This window comes from Malurus melanocephalus, unplaced genomic scaffold (genome assembly GCF_030028575.1).
Source record: "Malurus melanocephalus ecotype Western Australia unplaced genomic scaffold, MMel_1.1 scaffold_1, whole genome shotgun sequence".
Taxonomy (NCBI): Eukaryota; Metazoa; Chordata; class Aves; order Passeriformes; family Maluridae; genus Malurus; species Malurus melanocephalus.
Genome location: NW_026623233.1, coordinates 6,873,108 through 6,889,586, shown reverse-complemented (window position 1 = coordinate 6,889,586; position 16,479 = coordinate 6,873,108). Strand labels below are relative to the sequence as shown.

Sequence of the window (16,479 nt, the reverse complement as noted above, 5' to 3'; positions counted from 1 at the left end):
TCTTTCTTGTTCTCTTTCTCTCTTTCTTTTCTTTCTTTCTTAATATTAGATGATAAGAATGTTTTGTTGTGCTGCCACTACTGACTGCACTTTATCAAAAGTCTCTGAAACAGGACACACAAGACAGACTCCCATTCTTCCTTTCACTGGACAACAAAGTCACACGCTTTTCTGCTTGCTTCTCTGTGGACACAGGCATGCATGGAAGCCTTTTGTATAGCAATCCAGCTTCAGAGGGAGAGACAAAGAAACCACCTGCCTGCAAAAAGGTGATTAGGGCACTCTTGGAAGGCAATTACAGCTTGTGGAAAACTTTAGCAAACACATTTTTTTTAGGAGTTGAATTCTCAGAATGTCATGCTTTTGATCTATGCAGAAGGCAGTAAAACAGCTAAGATAAACCACCCAAGCAAGGAAGACGTACCTTTCCTTGGGATGCGGGAAGGGAAATAGGAATCTGGCCCTGGAGGACCCATCTCACCAGGCTCCCCCTGTTAACACAAGTTGAAGTATCACACCCAAGCACATTATTCTACAGAATTTATTTCTAAATAGAAATGTGTGCCTATGAAACACAAATACCCAAACTGCCAAAGGTACTGACAGGACATTTAAGAAACCTCAAAGATTTCAAGTTAACAAACCACATACCCAGCTCTGCAATGATGACAGACAKTTGCTACTACATGGTGACAGAAAAGAAAGCAAAATGACATCTGGCTTATTGCTTCTAGCAAATGAAAGTAAAGCAGTACCTTGCCTCCTCTAGGGCCATAGCCACCAGGTGGACCATCCAATCCTTGAAAACCCTGTAATACACATAGAAATTATTGACTTCTCCTTTACCAGAGAGAGACTAAAATTATTTGGTCTGTATCAATTCCTGTAACACCAAAAGGATTCCTTATGTTTTGAAGTTCCACCTCTTGGACCAAGCCTAACTCTTGCCAGAGGCCAGAGGGACCTGCTGTGCTGYAGACTGTCACCCCTGGCAGTGGTGCAGATGGCAGGAGCACCCTACTCTCCCACCCCTGGGCGTGCCATATCCCAGAGAAAATTCTCCATCCTTACCCTAGAAAATGCTAGAATAGTTAAGATCTTGTGCACTCCATTCTTTTAAAAGGTTTGAAATCCAAAGCATGTGGATTAAAACGTTTATGGTAAAACATGTTATATCCTATCCCACRAGAGTGTATTTCAGCTGATGGTGTGAGCAGAGAAAAGTGCAGATTTCAGAGATGCTGATACAGATGAGATCAGCTCTTCTGTGTGCTTCACTCAGCTCTCTGACAACTTTTGTTCTCTACAGAAAATGTTTATATGTACTCTGGAAAGAGACTGGTGCTAAAAAGGCATGCTTTTAATAGAATACAGTGGCCAGATCAACAACTGATGTCAATTAACACAGTCTTGCTGAAACCAGTAGTTTTGTATAATTCACACTTATAATTAGCACCAGTAGTTTTGTATAATTCACACTTAGATTATTAGTCACATTTTTAAAATTCAGCACCTTCCAAGTTTCACAGTGGGTACAACTCTTCCCCAGAACTTGAGTGTTAATAACCAGCTCTGTAAGTCACTTTTGAAGCRATTCTGAAGCACTACAAGTACTTCAGCTCTCAACAAGATGCTGCAAACTCGACCACATTTTTCAAAGATTTTTCCATAATGCTAACTGTACATCACACYATTGGAAAAGGAGACTCTTGGTTATCAGGTGTAAAATCTCTTTACACTAGGTGGAGCTGGTGGTCTAAAAGCAAAGCCAGCAGTTTCCTACCTAAATGCAACTTCATCTGTGTGCTGGCAGGACTTAACCATCCTTCTTTATTTCTTAAGGATCAAATCACTCAAAAATCAACAAAAAGGAGTTGGTTGTGAATGACACATAGAGTAGGGTGTCTCCTCTCACACACACATTATACAGTGGTAGTCCATCCAAACCAATGTCCCTTCTGCTGAAATTGTGGCCAAGATTCATCCTCAAAAAGGGGCAGCCACTGTTCACATCTGACTGGAGCATGAACCCGTGTTAAGGTCAACCAGTGGGCTTCAATGGGTTTTGCATCAGCCTCTCCATGTCTGTGTTASTAACAGCAATTCCTTCCACACCACCAGCACTGAATAGCTGTGCAAGTGTTATTTTTCAGATTTCGTGTACTTTCATGTCCCATGTGTTTCATGTTATTATTGTTATGCCTTGGTGGCAGGACAAATCTTTAAACAACTAAAGATGGCAAAGCATGGAAAAATCATGCATCCCACAGCTATTTACCTCATGGAAGTGATTTCTAATGCTGACTGAAGAAGCCTTTTTCTGAGACCAAACAGAAAGTCTCTGTCTGACAGAATGCTATTTTAAATATTTGGGTGTGTTTCCATGGGGACAGAGATTTAACTGGTATATTTATCAGTTTCCATCTCTTCTCCTTTTGTGATATCCAASATAACCATACATCTCAGCCACATCTGCAGAAAGCTATTCAAAAAAGTTTCTGCTTGTAGGAAGAAAATTACAGMCATCATAATCACAGTAATGGGAAGAATGAAAGTGACACCTCCTGGTACAGCTCTCAAAAGATGCTCATGGTTTAAGCAAAACCAGACTTTAATTACAGGGYAATTTCTTTTTCTCACCGATGAGGAAAATAATGAACCCAGAATTACAATGAYGGATGAATCCAGATGATATTTGTTAGACAATGGCTGGTGTAATTGCAGGCAGAATTTGTCCTTTACAGTTTACTTCTCAGACAGATTGACTTCATATGTGTTAGAAACCACAGTCTTGTATGAAATACTCACTCTTTCTCCACTGAGTCCTGGAAAGCCAGTGATGCCAGGCAGTCCCTATGAAGACACAATAAAATTAACAATACARAATTACACCCTAACATCCTCACATCTAAAACCCATTATTATTTATTAGATAAAATAAACCTAACTGCTTGAAACTTTAACAGTCAGACTTCAGGTATGTTTTCAATTGGATTTTYGTATGGTGCTAACAGAACAGGTCTGAAATCTAATCTGGTATTTGAKTTTTTCCTCTCTTAATCAATACATTGTGAATTGACCATAAATATTTTAGAGATGTCTGAGATTTTTGTTTAAAATGTATTATTCTCAGGACTGTTCTCACTCTATTGAAGCAGTTCAGAAACACTGCCCGAAATCAAGCATTCATAGAATCTACAGCATAGCATTTGGATTAACTTTTGTTTGAGGAGTCCCAAGTAAGTGGAGTCAAACTCCTGTTTGTTCCCATGGTCTGCAGACAGCTCAGATGGAAACAGTGAAGCACRGGCYGTGCTGAGGACAGGGCAGCAGCTGKWGTTTGTGAGCACAGCTTTGGTTAAGAGATACACAAGGCTTTCCAGGGGTGGCTCAGGCATACCTTGCCATTTTCTTTGGCATATCTGTGAATCCACAGGCACATCTGGGAGTCCTGTGGGGCCTCCTCCTGCCCCCATTTCAAAATGGCATTTCTGCTTTCCCGTGTCAGTTCTGAGCTGTCCAAACCTACTGATCTGAAGTGTAATTTCTATAAAGTCTTTATCTGTGTTTTGTTCCAGAAGGCAAACTCTCAGCTCAGATCCACACATTCAGCTGAGTGAAATCTACCTTTAATATAAGTGACTTACCCTTTGTCCTGGGTAGCCCATCACCCCTTCTTCACCTTTTTCAAGAGGAAAGAGAAGTACACCCTAGGAAACATTGCACTGTCAGTTCAAAATATTCATTATGTGCAAAAAAATTGCAACACTGATTTATAGAAGCTAAACAGGAAGAAAGCATCATTGTAACATAAGGAWAATCTAATAATAGCTGCATGTGAAAGGACTGTTGTCCTTAAAATTAAGTGCAAAATGCTTGCTTTGTTACAATAGCAGGAGCAGGCCATTAGAGAAAGGACAGTGCCTCCTATCATCTCCTTTATTTCTTCTGTGTCTGCAGCTCTGAAGAACAGCCAAAGCAATTATTCAGCTATACAACCAATTAAGCAACCCAGCTTATGCCCAAACTTTAGCTTAAGAGAGCAATTTGGCAAACACAGGGATGCTGCTATCCATCCCACTATACAAAAAAAAAGTGGGGGGGGGGGGAGAAATCCATATCCCCTTTTGCTGCATCAGCATATAATTCACAGTTTTCCTAATGAGTAAAAAAAAAATCCTACGTGTGTAAAATCTGACCAGCAGCTGAAGAACCAGCTAACAACTGCACAGAGGGCATCAGGGCTCACACTGTGACCTTCTCCCATAACCTTGTGGAGCTGCTGACCAGACCATCTGAGAAAATAAAGCTCTGCAAAATGCTCACTGAGGCATCCCTGCTTGGTAAAGAYTGTGTTTTAAACCCCTCTGGGAAGTCAAAAGGAACCACTCAATGGCAAAGCTGTTTAGTCAGTCTAGAGGTTGTCTGTGAGTTATAACTAAACCATGTTCAGTCAAGCTGGGTTGACAGCTTTACACAATACAGCAACACATGGGATTACTGCCCACTTGCTCAACAGATCTAAAGATCCATGAGACAAAAAGTCTGTATGTGTTGGAAAGTAGACTCAAAAGGATTAAAAAAAATTCCATATAATCTTATTTAATGAAATAAAGTGAAATTTTAAAACATAGATCAGAAGAATAAGTGAAAAGACTTATTAATAGCTAAAACTAAAATTAAAAATGTGTGAGGGAGAATCTTATTTCAGTAAACCAATAAGAGAACAACTGATTATATTGTAGAGTTATTACACATCAAGTTGTTCAGTTTCTCTGAAGCATTAGAACTGGTGTCTCTGCTTATAACACATCTATTTCGCATCACTTCACTGAAGAGTGCACAAGTATTAATGCCAATATTATTATTTGTCTTTGTTCTTTTCCACATGACTTACTGGAATTCCAGTTTCCCCTCTTGGTCCAGGGTCTCCTCTTTCACCCTAACAATAAAGAAAAAGTATTCAGATAGGTTTGGCATTCCCATTTACATTTCAATAACATTTATACAACACAAAAATACTGATATTTATCAGGAGGAAAACCACCACTCTTGTGCTGTTCTTTATTCATACACTTTTCATATAAAACACATGCTTTCATAAGAAGTTTTTGAAGTTCCTTTTAAAAATAATATTTGATAATTTTTTCTGAAAATGTCACTAGGAATAAGAATGCCCAGCTGTTTCCAGGCTTGTTCATGCTTGTTTGGGTGGTGAGTGCCTAAGTAATGCCTGTGAATAAATGAACAAYCTCCCATTTTTATCTGCTGATTATCTACGAATTATTTGATCATTTTCCTGTTAGGGTAAGACAAATCTTAGCCTAAAGTCCACTTTCTGTATTGATGACACCTCCACTGAATATAACAGCTCTCCAGGTAAGCAGCTCCCAAGTGGGTGCTTAGTCACAGAAAACCCAGCATGTATGTTAGCTAAAATAGACTGCTGAGTATTAGAGGTGTTTTTAGATCTTCCAGTAGCAGTTTACTCAATTTATTGCAGAAATTGTACAAGCCACGTAAACCTTCTAACTTCAAATATGGGATGAAAATTTACTGTTCTGGAGGTTGGTGTCTCATACAAAATATACACCTAAAGGGTATGAGTACCTCTGCTCCCAGCAAGAAGCAATGGAWGAGAATAAACTGCATCTCAGTGGTGGGGATTTCTCCAATATGTATGAATAAGCTTMACTCTAAGTATATAAATATCTGCATCACAGAGATAAGTTATGAAAACAAAAACAATAATGGTTTCTCAGCAGGCATTTCTGCTTGAAAATGAGATGTGGGTGATGGCCAGTAGCTGCATGCTTAAAAAAATTCAAGTTTGCCAAAGGCACCTCTAGACTTGAGAAGTATTTTCTGAATTATTTTAGCCATCATAGTTTCAACAAAAAACTTTATAATCCAAGTTTGTGAAAGTAGCAGATTATTCTTTTGATATACTGCAGTCTTCTAAGTTCTAGATGTTAAAGCAGGTTTGTATAATATTAGTTTTGGCACTGCAGAGCCCTTAGGTCCTTGTGTGTTTCAGAAAAATACCCCCTTATTTTACCTTGTGTTTGTCAGTGGGGACACCMATCAGTTCTCCTGTAGGAAGCCCAGGTGGACCCGGAGGACCTGGGGGGCCCTGCAGGAAAAGCAKGAAGGAACATTTATTAACAGCTGTAACATCTGGCCAAGCTGCTGATCAGCACAGGTCCAGGAAATGCAACAAAAGGAGCAACACGGATTTGCCCCTGCTAGGAGTATGGCTCTGAATCACATATAACCATACCAAATAAATTGATAGCGAGATAAATTAATTTGGTGCTGGGTTAACATACAGCAATACTTGCTTGTGCCCTGTATTTTTCTGGAATGACAATAAAAATCATTGCATTATATAAAGTAGCCTGGCTTCATAAATTTCAGAAGTGTTACCTCTGTGTCAGTGTAAATGAGGGCACAGAGGGACCTAAACATGTAGCAGTTAGTTCAGCTATGATGTTCCTTATAGAAATTGCAATTGCTTTCAGACCTATGCTTCATTTTTCTTTTACAATTACATAATGCAATTGCAAATGAAGAGAGTATTTAAAATAGATTCATTTATAAATAGCAGATAACATCAACCTGCCCTTTAGTAGTGATATTAATTYATTAGTTTTCCTTTACCTGTTCACCTTTTTCGCCATAGTAGCCAAGGCCCCTGCTGCCCTGCAAAAACAACAGGTCAATATTTACCAAGTGTACAACACTAATCTAATCCAAAATTCAAATTTAAACATGCTTAAAGGCCTTTTTTAGGCTATCAAGTCTGTAGGACACCACTGAAGAACTGCAATCAAATAATAGTCTAGTTTTACCGCAAAATATTTTTATAGATTTAGAACTATTTTTATAGACCTAAACTTTCAGAAAGACAACTCTAATTAAAATCTCATGCTACCAGTGCTTCTTTGAGTCATCCACTGAGTAATGCCATGAAAAGATCCAGCATTTCTTTTGCAAGACTTTTAATAGGCTTGAATGCTAAATAAAAACACCTATCTGGGCTGGAACAATGAACTCATATATTTTTTCCATGGAGATGAAATTGAATATAGTAAAGACTGGAAGGATTCTCTATTCATGGGAAGCTACTGTGACTACAGTAGCAAATTAAATCTGGCTCTAAAACTGGTTTAATCTTTTCAGGGTAGGCAATCCCAGTGTAAGATTAACTTCTCATGGTATGCAGCCAACACAGAGAGTCTTATGCTACACAGCCTTTCATACAGCCCRTGGCTCTTTCTTTTACCGCCTTCAAGCAGGTCTTGGATAAGCCTCAGCAACACAAAATCAGCATGAACAACTCTGACACAAAGACTTACTTGTGGTCCTGGGGGGCCTGGGGGTCCTGGTGGTCCCTGGGGAAACACAGGGGAGAGCAAGTTACTTGTTGCTTTCTAATCAATGCATGCAGGAGGTCACTTACTTTCTGTTTGAAATGTGTGTCTTTAGAGGCAGAGTATTCCTCAGCACTGCGTGTGCTATCCTCACTACCTATTAGCTGTATTAACTGTTCAGAAAAATACCTTCCTAAATCACCTTGTAATCTTTMCGAACAGACCAGATCTATTGAAAACCCTTTTTTATTTCAAGTGACAAGAACTTGTGCTTTTGGATCCTGAGTTGGTAACATTTTAAGCTCATATCTAAAGTTATGCACGTGAGCACATGTTTAAGTGCTTCCCTGAGCTCTGTGTTGGTCTGTAAGGTTGAATGACCACAGGCATCTCAGATTACCTATTTGGGATTGCACGGATTGACAGCAAAGGAAGATGGTAGAAAATGAACTAAACCACAAAATAAATCTGCCAGAGGCTTATAAGAGATAGAAAAGCCGTTAATTGAAGAGACAACCTGCCTTGCTTTGGTCAGCTCCAAAGGGCTCTACACATTAGAAACTCTGTCAAATGAGGGAAAGCTGGGTTGAATGAGAAGCATGAGCTGTTCAGAGAAAGTGGTGAAAGAGTGACACAGAGAGAAGGTTGCAGATGGAACTGTCCACCTGCTGAGCCCTGAAGGGGATGTTAGCTGCTGCATTATGCACAATCGAGCCCAACCTGCCAGGAAAAGACAGAAAATTCAGGTGAGACCTGAACTTGTTAGCATCTCTGCCTTGCTATGTACCGTTGTGTGCACAAACACTAGACTTGTTCTGAAAAAAACCCTGKTTTTGAATCACTTTTGGTTAGCCCAGTAATTTGTGAGCTATTCCCTACCTCAGGGGCAGATGCACTGCACAGGGTGCACAGAGAGCCTGGAGGGATCTGAGGGAGCCATGCTTGCCTTCCTGCCCTTCCCAGGACTCAGAGAAGAGGAATGATGCAAACTCAGAGCTGTGAAATGCTCCCAGGTTGCCCTCCCAGGTGAGCCACAGCTTTAGAGACAGTAATTATGGYTGGATATATTTCTCTCTAAAAGAGACATTGCCAGTGTGGTTACAGGATRGATGCAGTCGTGGGGCTCAGAAAATACGTGGTTCACAGCACTCCTAACTTCCAAGGAACTGGGAATATGAGTCATTGCAGGCTCCCGTGTGAAGCTCATGAACTTTGTGGGTTTGCTCAAGAGGAAGAGTAAGTAAAGAACTGATTTCCCTTCAGGAGGACCAGTGGAGAAAAAAAAGGTGCAGTTTACTTCAAGTGATAAAAGAGGCCAGTGCAGAAAATTAACTWTGAAAGCCTTAGCATGGTGTGGATTTAGGTTTTGTCTGGTTTGGGTTTGGTTTTTTTTTCCTTTTTTTTGGGTGGGGGATGGTGGGGAATATCTCTGAAAACAGTTATGGGGGCTCTGTGTGAAAAGCCCTGAATTAATTTTTCCCACTCAGATCAGAGATGTAAAGCAGGTCCAAAGTGAATTTTGACAAAACAAAGAAAAAAGTAAGTGCTACAAAATTGTGTTACAGGAAAATAAAACAAGCTTAAAGAAAATAAAATATATTGAATTTGACTATCTGCTTCTCACCCATAAAACTATTAACCATAGAAATAAGAAATGTAGAAAATGGTATCTGGAGAGAACACAACCTTCTCAAAGAACTATACAGCAACAGTGGTCAACATCAACGCTGTAAATGATGATTTTGGAAAAAAAAAAGACTGATAAACAGTTTAAAAATAAAATGGCTTTCTAAATACTATTCAGTCTCCTGTGGGAAGTGTATAGAGCTAATACACATATCTTTTATGAGCAGAAAAGATAGCATATCCAATGATATTTCTGATAACTCAGTGTAGGGAGAATTTCCAAGGAGGTTAAAGAATACAATATGAATCAAAAGCCTCTGACAATACAGGGGAAAAGAAACTATACTTCTTCCTGCAATATTCATCTGTGYGGAATCAGTGTTTCACAGTGCTTTTTAAAAGGTTTTATGTCCATTGACACCTTCTTGCTATTTCTAACCTAGGTTACAATCCAACATAATGGAACTTGATGAGATAATTCTTCWGTTTGGGTAATTTTCTAGAGAACACAATTTAAATATACTTACTGGTCTTCCTTGCTGTCCTCTTGGACCAACAGGTCCTTGAATACCCAGYGTACCTGGAGGTCCCTTTAAATTAAAAAAACCACCAACCATCAATAATGTTGTTCTGATATTAGTTACTGTTGACACTTTATCACATCCACTGTAACACTACTTACTGGAAAACCAATGAGCCCTGAATCCCCAGGATCTCCCTAAAAAAACAAAACAAACAACAAAGAAGTAAAAAATGCAATAAATTCTACATACAAAATTGAATAAAATCTCTTTATCACTCATTAATTTTTTTTCTTATTCAAATAGCTAATTATAGCATACAATGCTACTCAAACCCTTCCATCCAGATGTATTCCATAGAGATGTTGAGATAACTGAATGTGGGCCGCACARATTTCCATCTCTCTGTATATGGTGTAGTTGCAATAGAATAGCAGGGTACAAAGTTGACCAGTGAATTCAGGGATCCAGACTACAAGGCTGAASTATACAGCAGACCACACTGAATTATTTTGTTGAAAAAAATCCTCTCTARTCAGTGGCTTAATTAGGGCTATAATCTTAGCTGAAATGTCCAAGCTCATTTTTGTGAGTTGCATGGGAATTACTGAATCATTTTGATTCTCTTCTGAGTCACTAAAAGCATTTGGAACATACTGTTTTCAGTAACCACATATTTCAACTTCAGTACACGATGAAATGTTTTTGGAAATCAGAYCCAAAAATGTTCTAGCCCAAAGACCTTCCAACACACATAAATAAAGTGGTATTMAGTCCAAACACCTTCAATCATTTTGAGTAACATCCTAACTATCTAGTTAATTCGAAGTTAACAGAATAATTTGTGGAACCAAGYACTTTATGAAATGAATACAGGTGTCAGTATCCTTGGCCACAATATAGTTGAGCATTTCTTAAGCATTGCTTAATCATCCCTTAATCATTCCTGATTACTAACAAGTGCAGATCTGAAGAGTTTCTAAAAGGAAGATTCCATTAAAAATACAGGCAACTTACTAATATGTTGATAGAAATACCTATTTTGGCAGTTACTACTGGCACAAAATAYACATAAACAATGTCAGCAGATCCCTTCAGTGCTCAGTATAGCTCAGATGCAGCTTTTAAATCAGTCACAATTTATACTCTTCATATGTAATCCCTTATCTCCTTCTGATACCTTGAAATTATAGATTTATAGATTAAATCTATAATAGAAAATATAGAATTATAGATTAAAGATTTTAAGATTGTATATTTTTTCTCACATATATATATATGAGAAAAAGCTGCAAGTGATTACAAAACAAGTTTTAAGTATTAGACACAGTAAAAACACCCATTAGAATACATGGGGCTCACTAAACAAATAAATAAAATATTGAAGCATATTTTACCCTAAGTCAATCAAAAGCTTGCATAAATATTTTACAGAAAAGATGCTAATAGTAACCACAATCATTCAGTGGACAAAACTGTGGCATAGGAAGGATTTTGCCATGCATAACACAAGGGCAGTCATTGAATAAAGAGGGGAATACTTCACCTACATCTTCTACAGTGCCTTTGTAACCCACCTATAGGCTGAAATTCCTTGGAAATAACAGTGCAGATTTTTCCCTGGATATCACATAAACTTTGCTGCAACCACAGAAAGCAAAAGCTGCCTTGCAAAGCCTACMCAAAATCAAAGTGGGCCTCTTGGGATGTGCCCATCAGAGCATAAGAAAATTTTACTCTCTATCCTGTGCCTGAAAAACTGTGCTGAGCAAGAATAAGAACTGGRGGTCACAGACGTACCCTGTATCGGTGGATGATCTCCGGTGCTAATATGTACGGCTCCCCCTTCTGGCCCTTGGGCCCCTGGACTCCCTGGAGGTGACCAAAAAACCCAAAACACAATGTGAGYTTTTACATCATGCATGTTAACATGYAAACAGCCAAGAGTGAAATGAAAAATATTTACTGGGGTTTTCTTAACTGTACATAAACATACTGCAGTTCAGAGGAAAAGATTATGCCAAGACTTGGAAAATTATGGTTTGGAAAAAAAGTGTAAACCCTCACAGTACATAAAAGAATGAATTTCTGACTCTGGGAGAGAACCCCCACATTACCTGGGAGTGGTATTATGGGGTAGCACTTCCTAGCTAGAAGTGATGCTGCAGCTTCTCAGGGCTGACATGTGCCCTGGTAAACCCAGGAAAACCCCACTCACCCCAGCATGACCCTGTGTATGTCACCATGAARAGCCAATACTTTGGCTGTGGGGCAGGGAAGAAAAGGTTACTTTCATCACCAATTATGAGTTTAATATCATTTTATTGCCTTTGATTAAAGCTGCACAGGTTTTCCTAGATAATCTCTCCTCAAGACCTGTGTGACCTCTGAGCAGACCTTCTGGCCCTGGCTGCCATCCAATCACWAAACACAGGGCAGTGTGTCCATGCCAAGTCTGCACAAATGCTCTGCTGGGCCAAAAAGCCCTGCATTGCCTTTATTAAGAGATGTCCCATTCAYTTCCAGCCCACATGTGAATGAAACTCATTTCAACAATGTTCTTAGCTTCAGGTACTCACTTACTGCCAGCTACTTACAATGGAACCAGGAAAACCAGAGCGTCCAGGAATTCCAAAGTCACCAGGGTCACCTTCTGTCCCATTACAGCCATCATGACCTGGTTTCCCCCTTGGTCCTGGCTGCCCTGGATGACCCTGTTGAGGAGAAAAAAAAAAGTGTTTATCTATCCATCTGTTTCTAGTTTTCCTTTTCCTGTAGTCACGAAGTATTTGGACATTCTCACATTAAGCCCAAGGCTTGGATCCATGGGAAACTAGGATTTTCAAAGACAGAAACAGACAGTGCCTTTTTTTAATATAGCTGCAGCTTGAACCAGATGCCCCAGACAGCATGAAAAAATGAGTAGTGAAGGACCTTTCAGAAAGGGTACGAGAGCTATGTTCAATGCAGGCTCTGTTAAGCACAGAACTAAGCCAGATGAGGCTGCTGTGCAGGGAGGCACCAAGAATTAGGATTGTTCAGCATTTCAGTGCTTCACAGTGGAAGAGTGGGAAGAAAGGTTCCTCACTGACTTTGAACAGCTTCCAAGCCAGGAAAAAAGTCAGAGATGCTGTTGGAGCTAGACAGGGTGTCATCATGATGAGTCTGTGAATATGGAAAAAAACAGCAGGGCTCAAAGGTGGGGAGCTGGGGGCGCTCAGAGACCTTGACACAAAGCTCCTGCAAAGTTACTCCTGTCTCAAACTGGATTTATATCGCTGCTCCTGCCTTCACCTTAATTGCTGTTGCTTCTGCTTTGCACTGAGGCTGATGAGAAGCAAATCTTCCCTTGAGCAGCTCTTTCTTCCAGGCAGCTCAGTTGGAAAAAGACAGAAACTAACATAAAATATTTCTCCCTTCTCCTTTATCTATAGCAAGAGTTTTCACTTTGCTTCTCCTCTGTTGCTTAGAAAAAACAGAAGAATATCCATGCCCTTACTCAGCTCCACCAAACACTGGCACTCCCCATCCCAGAAAGGATTCAGTCTTGCCACCACTGTCTCTTGGCTCCCAGCCCCACATCCTAGCACGGTGCCACTGTGGCTTGTTCAGGTGCCTCTCTGCCTCCCTTCCCATGGTCAGTGCTAAGGCTTGGYCTGAAAAAGCTGCTTGGAAAATGTAAAGGGAGTTCAAAGAGAGGACACAACGAAAATGAGGGTTCAAGCACTGTCTGAAGATATTTATCCCTCACAAGGCAAAGTCCCTTGGTCAGGAAGGCAGGGCTGAAAAAGAAAATATGCCCAGGTAAGAGAAGCAGTCCAGCTACAGCAACTCTGGGCTTCACAGGGAAGCGATTTACTCTGCTACCCAGGATGTTACASTGCTTAGAAAAAAACTCAGCATGATGCAGTGAGATGAACAAGATCCTTGGCTCAGGAGTGTTAATAGAAATGGCAAAGATGGTCTTCCTTTTTCCTTTAAGAGTGAGAAAGAGGGAGATGAGGAACAGTGTGAGAGAAATCCCTGAAACTTGATAGGGAGCTCTTCTGGAAACAAAAGAGGGTGAAAGCAGAGTGGATGTGGATGCGTGGGCTGCAAAGCGGGGCCCCGGTGTCAGGGAGCACTACAAAGGAAACCCAAGCCTGGGAACTCTGTCCAGGGATTCCAGTGACTCGGATTTCTTTGTTATTTTATGACACAAGATGTAAAGAAGTGTAAGCTGGGAAAATACTGTGCTGTGAACTTTACCCGGTTTTCCTCTTTGTGTGTTTCAGTTTCACCGACCTGGTCAATTTGTTCAAAGTTTTACACTACKTCATGATCAGTAAGTTTTTTAACACTATCTCAAGCTTGCAATACGAGCTATAAAGCAAATTAACAATAATTAATCTTCTTAAAATCACTAGTCTTTATACACACTTTGCAAATCTGAAATAATTTGGAATAACCCACTTGCATCCTTCATTCACAAGCTTAAGTGTTGTGAAGCATTTATGTCACAGGTCTTTCCTACAAAAGAACATACTTAGCTGGGTAACCCTCAGAGACACAGGAAATTTCTATCCTTTCCTGCCCCTTTYACAAGGGAATTTCTCCATAGGACAAAGCAAATGGACCTTAATTATCTGAGGGAATGAGAGGGAGAGCAGATTCTGCTCTTTTATTGTGTATCTACAGCTCCCCTCACTTCAGTAAATGTCCTTAACTGAAAACTGTGTACATGGCTGAYGTAGAATTTAACCCAGACATTTTAATTAAACAACAAAGGCTTTTAGCTAGCCTGCAACATTTGCAGTTGGTGATTTCTTAAAGATGAAGTAACCCACTACTTACAGGAATGCCATCTGCCCCRGGGAATCCAGTGACTCCTCTTTGTCCCTAGAGTGAAAGAGCACAATTAAAATGAAGTTYTGTGCAGAATTTTGCTTATTAGCTAAAACATTTGATATTCAAAAGTTACCACTTCTCCTTTGGGTCCAGTTATTCCTGGGTATCCTCTTTCACCTTTGTGACCTTTGGGACCTTGCACTCCTGGGATCCCCATCAATCCTGGTGGTCCACTGAACCCCTGTGCTCCAAGGAGTCCTGGCTGGCCCTGATAAAAATAATAAAACAGCATTTACATAGGAACAGTTGTGAAGCATGAATCTGGATAAGTTATCACTGCTGCAATGCAGTCAATCTGTCCAAGAAAAAATAAACACAGAATTTCTTTCCATCCCAGTAGGCCAGGCTCTTTGACAAAAATCATCTGGAAACACCACACAGGAGAAACTCCAGCAGAAGTGACCATGTTGCACGTGTGGTCACAAAATTAACACATGGATATTGACTTTCAAATCAATATTCACTACTTCAATATTCATGGCTATTCTATGAAAAAAATATTTTCTTTGGAATGAGGCTTCTCCAGAGCAATTCTCCTACAATATAATGTATGACACTCCAAACAAGTAAAATATGCTTAACTCTGAAATTTGCTTATTGGCCATATTTATTACAAATGTAGTCTGATATTTAATGACAGGAATTTCTGCCTCTTAAGGGATGATATTTCTATTCAGCAGTGGAGCCTGGAAATGATGGGACATGCATGGATGCACACAGGTTGAAGAGTTGCACACAGTGCTCCCTGGTCATTCTCCCTTCCAGCACTGGTTTGGCTCTTCAGGCCACTTCAAACATTGTTTAAAAATAATCCCTGTTGGCTGCCAACATCACAAGGCTCTAAAGGGGAAAAAACAATTTTGAAATGACACAATGGTGGTTTAAGTAATGGATTGTGACAGTATGTCTGAGATGTGTGACCTGAAGTATTTGAATATAATTCCAGACGTAGCGTCACTAAAGCCACATATGTTTTGCGTGTACTCACTGCACTAATGACATTAATAGCAAATTGCTGCAATCTTTTCTGGAGAAATATGCTTTAAATKGGGCAAAGCACCATTTACCAAGACATTCAAATTAAGTCAAATCTAATGAAAGTTGTTTTTCAAATGCAATTAGATTTTTTTTCACAGACCAGGTTGCAACAGCATCGGTATCTCACAAAGGAAGAACTGCAGAAAACAATGAACAAACACATATACATTTTACAAAAAAACCTGATAAAAATAGTTCCTTGTTTTTGTATAAAATACTTACAGTCTTGCCCATGCCTTCAAAGAATGATAAGATGAATGCAATTCCTGTTCAAGAGTTCAAATTCATTTAATGTCATTGAGGTGGAAAGAGGGAAGTAGGGAGACTTGGGAAAATGAACCTGATGATATCCTAATTTTTTGGATAGGGAAGTTGTACCAAAGATACTGAACAAGGCCTTCCTGATATTAGGGAAAATTTATTTTAGACTCATAGGCCCATTTGTGATACACTYTAAAAACTTCATAGTCAACAACTAYCCATAATAAACACCTATGTTACAGTTGTCCTTAACCCACATTCCCCAAAACAACACTATGACTGAAACACAGCTTACTTGTACCTTCAAAAACAAATCAATTTTCCACACTGCTTCCATGAAAAATGGTTGTCACAACACCTGGGGTAGGTCTGATATTTTAAATCTTATTGTATGATATAATTTGAGGCCATATGGAGAAGCTGACACAGCCGAAGTACAGAACTCAGTGCAAGTCTTTTTTTTTTTTTTTGGAAGAAAACTAGGAATGAACCAATTTGAAGGCTGAATTACATGGAGTTCCTTGAGATAAGCCACTAGGATGGATCTCGTACAGTATGGATCATTTGCTATATTGTAATGATTGATTTGACAAGACTGATGGTTTAGGAGCATTGCCAAAGGACACCATGAATTAAAGTGTTTGAGCTGTCAGTGTGAAAGAGAATTCCTTCTGCTCACAACCAAGCCTGACTTTATATAGCATCCCTACTCTTAAACCACATCTGCTCATGTGGATTTTTAGCTGCCAGGAGACCAATGTCTTTCCAGGTTA

General features: G+C 39.6%; 1 protein-coding gene across 3 annotated transcripts in view; it reads right to left on the bottom strand.

Moving 5' to 3' along the window:
- The window catches only part of COL4A2 (collagen type IV alpha 2 chain), a 134,695-nt gene that overhangs the window by 33,160 nt on the left and 85,056 nt on the right, over window positions 1-16,479 (bottom strand). For all 3 annotated transcript variants that reach the window (XM_057390082.1, XM_057390072.1, XM_057390062.1), the window contains 14 exons: window positions 14,481-14,615; window positions 14,354-14,398; window positions 12,118-12,234; window positions 11,321-11,392; window positions 9,682-9,717; window positions 9,527-9,589; window positions 7,359-7,394; window positions 6,661-6,702; window positions 6,059-6,133; window positions 4,898-4,942; window positions 3,648-3,710; window positions 2,809-2,853; window positions 756-809; window positions 425-491 (listed from right to left, as the gene is read on the bottom strand). In XM_057390082.1, the coding sequence (XP_057246065.1) occupies window positions 425-491; window positions 756-809; window positions 2,809-2,853; window positions 3,648-3,710; window positions 4,898-4,942; window positions 6,059-6,133; window positions 6,661-6,702; window positions 7,359-7,394; window positions 9,527-9,589; window positions 9,682-9,717; window positions 11,321-11,392; window positions 12,118-12,234; window positions 14,354-14,398; window positions 14,481-14,615 (895 nt within the window). The remainder of the gene's footprint in view (window positions 1-424; window positions 492-755; window positions 810-2,808; window positions 2,854-3,647; window positions 3,711-4,897; window positions 4,943-6,058; window positions 6,134-6,660; window positions 6,703-7,358; window positions 7,395-9,526; window positions 9,590-9,681; window positions 9,718-11,320; window positions 11,393-12,117; window positions 12,235-14,353; window positions 14,399-14,480; window positions 14,616-16,479) is intronic.